The 6,398-nt window shown below is 43.3% G+C and overlaps 1 protein-coding gene across 1 annotated transcript in view; it reads left to right on the top strand.

Moving 5' to 3' along the window:
* Positions 1-2,977: 2,977 nt before the first annotated feature.
* Positions 2,978-6,398, top strand: part of P4HA3 (prolyl 4-hydroxylase subunit alpha 3) — a 40,142-nt gene continuing 36,721 nt past the window's right edge. The window contains exon 1 of the mRNA XM_045818165.1: positions 2,978-3,177. Coding sequence (XP_045674121.1) covers positions 2,978-3,177 — 200 coding nt within the window. The remainder of the gene's footprint in view (positions 3,178-6,398) is intronic.

Below are 6,398 nucleotides of genomic sequence, written 5' to 3'. Positions count from 1 at the left end.
GAACTTGAAGATAAATCCATAGAAATTATCTAATCTGAAGAACAGAAAAACCACTGTAAAATATGAACAGAGGATTAATGACCTGTGAGGCAGTAGCTAAATTAGGCAGTGCCTAAACTGTGTCATCAGAATTCCAGAAGAATATTTTTAAAAACAGGTATTTGAAGAAATAATAGATGAGTGTTTTTCAGACTTGACAAAATGTATAAACCTACAGATCCAAGAAGTTCAGTGAATTCCAAATAGGATAAGCTAAAAAACAAAAAACAAACAAAAAAACCCACCTAGGCTCACATCATAATCAAGCTTCTGAAAAATAAAGGTAAAGACAAACTTCTTCAAACCAGCCAGAAAAAAAGCAACATATTGATTATGGAGGAATAACAATTTGAATGTTGTGGGTTTCTCATCAGAAACCAGGGCGGCCATTTTTAAAGTGCTGCAAAAGTGTACTGCCAACCTGGTGAAAATATACATCAGAAATAAAATTGGGATAAAGACATTCTCAGATAGAGGAAAATTAAAAGAATTCATTACCAGTAGACTTACTGTAAAAGAATTGCTACAGAAATTAAATTAGTAGTAGTCAAAAACTTCCCACAAAGAAAAGCCCAAGCCAAAGTGGCTTCGATGGTGAATTCTACCAAATGGGAAGAATTAACTCCAATCCTTTACAAACTCTTCTGAAATATAGACAAGAAAGAAACACTTCCCAACTCACTCTATGAGTTCAGTAGTATCCTGAGGCCAAAACCAGAAAAAGATATCACAAGAAAACTACAAACACCCCTTATTAATATAGATAAAAGAATCCTCAGCAAAATATTGAGAAACCGAATCCAGCAATATGAGGGGGAACCCCCAAAAAGGACTTTATTTATTAAAAATTGTGTGATTGTGTATTTATTCTTACATGTTTAAATTTCAATCACCTTCCAAGTACTCTCCATTTGATGCAAAACACCTATTGAGACATATTTCCACTGCTCTAAACAGTTTTTGAACTTGTCATTTTTATGCCCTTTAGTGCTTCCACTGTTTTTTTGTTTCACCTCCTCTACATCAGCAAAATCCTTCCCTTTGAGGACTTTCTTTTTATTTGCAGAAACAGAAAAAATTGTTTGGGACAAGATCAGGTGAATAGGATGGTGGGACATGGGGGTCATGCCATTTTGGATCAAAAACTGCTAAACACTCAACATGGTGTGGGCAGGTGCACTCATGAATCATCCATCATGAAATGTGCAGACACGTTGAGTCTTAAAAAAAAATTTACTGAAGCCAAGCACAGTCCCTCACAACAATGCCAGCTGGTACACTGATACAGATAGGTTCCTAGAACACTCACCTAGCAGGGGAAGCCTGTATTACAAGGGGCTTACTCCATAATAAGCCTGCACTCCAGAAGATAATTTCTGGTTTTCGGGGGGGTTGCTCCTCATATATGAACAAAATGTATCCCAGGAATTCAAGGTTGGCTCAACAAACAAAAATCAATCATAACATCATATTAAGAGAATAAAAGATAGAAACCACATCATCTCAATAGATGCAGAAAATGGAACTGACAGATAAAGACACTCAGTGAACTGGGACCAGAAAGGAACTAACACTACATTCAATGGTGAAAGACTGAAAGCTTTCCTTTCAAAATCTGGAACAAAACAAGGATGTCTTCTCTTGTCACTTTTATTTAACATTATACTGGAGGTTCCAGCCAATGCAATGAGGCAAGAAAAAGGCCTCAATCTGTCACTGAATGACCATTATGTCCACTTAAAAACTTCCCTTAGGTTTTCATTGAGGACAGACTAAATTTCTTAGTATGATATGGAAATCCCCTTACCAATCTGACAGCCCCAAACACATGAGTTTTTTATTTCTGAAACTCAAACTATTTTCCACCTCCATAGGCTGGTATGCACATGCACCACTGCCAGGAAAGCCCATCCTTCCCTTGCCGGCCATCTTCCAGACAATTCCTTCTCATCTTTTTGGGCCTGCACACAGCACCTGCTCTGTGGGGCTCCCTGCTCAGGGTGCCGCTGCTCACTGCACAGCCCTCGGCTATCCGGATAGCACTTCACGGTGGTTGTTCACGTTTCTGCCTTCCCCTGGGAGTCCAGGACTGGGCCTGTTGTTTCTCTGTGTGCTTGGCACAGTAACAGAGGTGCTAAATATTTGTTAAATGAAAGAATGAACAGTGCCCAGGAAAGAGGAGAAAAGAATAAGTAAGCCAATTGACAGTATTTTTGTTTGCTTTAGTGACCACAGGAATGTTGTGTGGAGCAGTGACCCAGGACCTTTGCATGTTAGGTAGCACAGGTCCTAGATTTGTCTGTCATTCACTGACCCTAATGGCCTCTACCCACTTCACCTCCAGTTAAAATTCTGCTCACCCTTTAAGATGACTCAGATGTCAAGTCCTCTGTGAAATATTTCCTTCTCTTCTGCTCTCTCGTAGCTCTTTAGCTGCATAGCTATTACCATGATGCATTATTTATTCTTCTGGATTTCTCCATCAGAATCCAGTGGTGTTTCTGTATTTCCATCCCCTGATTGGCGTGTGTGTGTGTGTGTGTGTGTGTGTGTGTGTGTGTGTGAATGTTTTCAGGATGGTCTTGTACAGCCATTGCCAGCGAAGTCATTGCTCACCCTAACCACTGCCTCAGTTTCCCCAAGTGTGAAATGGACACAGTGGAAACACCTGCCCCGGGTTGTGATTTAGTGGAAGGCAGGCAGCCCTCGAGGTTGCAGGCAGCCCCCACGCAGTGTAAGGAGGTAAGGGCAGGAAGGTGGAGGACAGAGAGTGAGGGGTGGCATCAGAGCAAAGAAAGCGTCAGGGCCTGGGACACGCTGGGCGGCTGGGAAGGACCAGCGGACTGGGCGGGGCCGAGGAGCGAGATGGGCGGGAGCAGCGGGAGGCGGGGCGGGCGACTAGCTGGAAGGTCCGAGGGGACTCGAGCGAGCGCCAGCTATGGGCTCCGTGGCGCGGCTGGCGGCTCTGCTGGCTGTGCTGGCGCTCCGGGCAGCAGACCCGGCAGGGGCCGTGGCGGGTGGGGACACGTTCTCGGCACTGACCAGCGTGGCGCGTGCCCTGGCGCCCGAGCGCCGGCTGCTGGCACTGCTGCGGCGCTACCTGCGCGGGGAGGAGGCGCGGCTGCGGGACCTGACAAGGTGAGGGCACCCGAGGGTAAGCGACAGAGGGACCTGAGTAGGGGAGACTGAGTCAGAAAACGAGACTGAGACACTACTACAGAGTCGAAGGTAACTCCGAAGCTCGTTGTCAACCTGCGTGGGACTTCAGACCCAGTGTCACACCGTGAGACTGAGACACTGTGGGTGTGACTATCTAGATCCATTGTCACCTGTGTGTGACCCCAAGACACTGTGGCATGAGATGATAGGGAAACTGAGACTGAATAAGACCCCAGTGCCGCTGTGTCACAGTGTGAGGCCACACAGACACAATGGCACTCCACATCTAGCTGTCATGCAGCAAGGTTGATACAATGTGTGTGGAAAGGTGTGGTGAAGTGTCTCCGAGGCCAAGTAGGACCTCCCGAGGCACTGTGTCAGGCTGGGTGGGCCCCAGGCTCAGTGTCACAGAGACACCACTGGAAGGAGATGCAGAGAATACTGTGTGGGGCATAGCTGTGTGTGTGTTGACCGTGTGACCCAGTGAACTGGTGTTTATTATGAGTCAGGTGACATTCGTGACCATGTAGAAGACTTACATGTCATTGGGACTGATGGCATGATACTATGGATATGATACTCTACGTGTGAAAGATGCTAAGTAATTGTACAAGTTGCTATATGAATAACTCTTCACGTTCATCAATTTATGTTTGAGCGCCAAGCACTGTCCCACCCACTGGGGATAAAGGGGTGAACAAGTCCCAGCCCTGACTTCAGGGAGCTTGAAGTCTGTAGCATCATGAGTCTTAATCAGAGATGTCCATGCCTCCTTTGCTTTCAGCTCTCCCTTCTCTTTGTACATGTAAGAGCTCTCTAAATTCTAAATAAATGACAGCCGAGATGTTATACATATATGAAAGCAACACAAAGAAAATACTGGGTAAAACCATCCTTGGTGCCAGAGGACACTGAGTCTAGCACACACAAGCAGATGCTCAGCCCATATTGTTTTGAGATACAGTCGACAAGCTCTGGTGCTACACACTGAGGATGAAACCCCGCAGGCCAGGCTTGCTGGGCTCCGTAGCTGCACACCGACTCTGTCAGTGTCAGACTGTGGAAGACGAATGATTGTGTTTGTGGTGCCTTCTCTGCTTACGACGTCCAGGGGCCCACAGTGGGAGAAACAGCGGCGTAACCACCTCGTTATCTGAATATATTAATACTGTACTTAAGCCATGTGACCCTCTGCTGAGCGGAGACAACAGAGGGCTGTCTCCTAAGTCACGGCTTACACAGCTGTGAGCCAGTGTTTGGGATGGTGGTACTGAGGCTGGGGCACACAGGGAGGTGCGTGGGACACAAGGGCTGTGTGAGAGGGGTGCATACAAGAGAACAGCTTGTGTGTAGAAGTGTATATGACAGATCTTATTTGTCACTCAGTGGTGACTGAATGACAATGTAACTTGGAATGTGCTCTTAAGTATGTAGTTTGCATAAAAGCAGTTATATGCATGTTTAAATTTACTGTCAGTTTTAAATAGCATGACAGTTCACATACATACACGTATACATAATGTATGTGAGTGTGTATTAATAATAACAATACATGATGATAATTTCCATCATTCTTGTCACTCCTTGAAGGAGCATAGTTGCTTAACATTCTATACGCCCACATTTACAGAGGAAAATATTTTAATTTTATTCTTAAAAAATTGGACTCTCAATTCATTGGAGTCCAAGTTAATTAATGGAAATAGACTTTTTTGTCTTTGACTTCAGATACCAACATGCTCCCTGCTTGTTCTTTTACCACTAATCTCTTTATTTTGGTGGCTGGGATGGAGACCAGGACTCAGAATCCAGACGCCATTGCGGGGCCTCTCAGGGGTCAAGCTCAGAAGAGAGTGTGGCACAAAGCAGCGGGGGGGGAGCCCGCGGGGGAGGGGGTGTTATCCTTCATGGTCTTATCTTCATTGCCATTGCCAGAGTGGGAGGTCTCACACCGACCTTATCTCATTTAATTCTCTCTGATGCACATACTTGAAGTAGGTTTGTATCATTCTCTTAAACAAGTGAGAATTATTTTAAATATGAGAAAACTAAAGTTTAGTACCTTATCCAAGATTATAAACCTAGTAAGTAGCAAATCCAGGACTGACAGGACCCAGACCTGAGTGAGGTCTTGTGAGCAGCCAAGCACATGATGATTCAGGAATTTCATAGACCTCTACTTCAGTCCTTGGCTCTGACTTTGGGTAAGTTTCTTTACCTCTTTAAGCATTAGTTTTTTAATCTGTAAAATAATAATAATGATAGTACCTACCCCCATAGAGTTCTTGGAAGGATTAAATACTGTATAAAGGTATTTACCATTGTGCTTGAAATGTAAAAATTGACCAATAAATGCTAGGTCTTTATGATCGTTGTTTGACTGACTCCTGAAACCACACCCCACATTTGGCTCTAGATGGTAACTAGGACCACGAGAGCTCAGGTAGTAAGAAAGAATCAGAAGAATTCTAGATTCTCTTCTCATATGACTTACAAACATTTAATTTCAGAAAGTTTAATCTGGTATTTTAGCGACTGCTTTTGAGTCAATGCTCTAAAACCTAGTGAAATGTCTGCTTTTTAAAGCAAGAATTTTAGCAGTTCCTGCTCATTTTCCTATACTCCCAATCTGGTGATTTTATGGACTTGAGATGTCATTTCTACGGGCCTCACTTGATATTCTTCTTTGAATTTTTAAATTTAGAAGTATTTTTTGACATTGAAACTACTCTCCACCCCACTTTAATAAATACAAATTATACTAGTTATATATGGTTACATATCAGTATTGTATGTATTAGTTACATATCTATATACCTTAATGTAAATATATTTAACTTCTCTCTCTTTTTGTTGGTACAGTTTTTAAAAACTACCAAGATTGAATGAGCAGTGTCAGCAGCAATAATTTCTATGCTAAGAATTAGCCATTCATAATGGCCCAGAAAACTGAAGTAAAGCCATTTCTGAATTCCAAAGGAGAAACATATTGAATTAAAATAGCCTGTATATTGTGGTTGGATCATCTGTCCACACTCTGTTTAATAAAAGGATTGGGTTGCAAATTTTATGTGCAAATTCTTTAAGGAAAGGATCTGCTTTTCCACTCTCAGCAGCATTGGCCATTTAGGAAACCGTGAGGTTTGAATTCAGCATCCAGTTACTCAGCCTCTGAAAACCAGCTCTTTGCTCAGAGGCTG

The sequence above is a fragment of the Phyllostomus hastatus genome, unplaced genomic scaffold (assembly GCF_019186645.2).
Source record: "Phyllostomus hastatus isolate PE091 unplaced genomic scaffold, TTU_PhHast_1.1 phas_scaffold_317, whole genome shotgun sequence".
In the NCBI taxonomy this organism is placed as follows: domain Eukaryota; kingdom Metazoa; phylum Chordata; class Mammalia; order Chiroptera; family Phyllostomidae; genus Phyllostomus; species Phyllostomus hastatus.
Note: the sequence above shows the minus strand (reverse complement) of the source record. Positions and strands in the feature narration are given on the sequence as shown.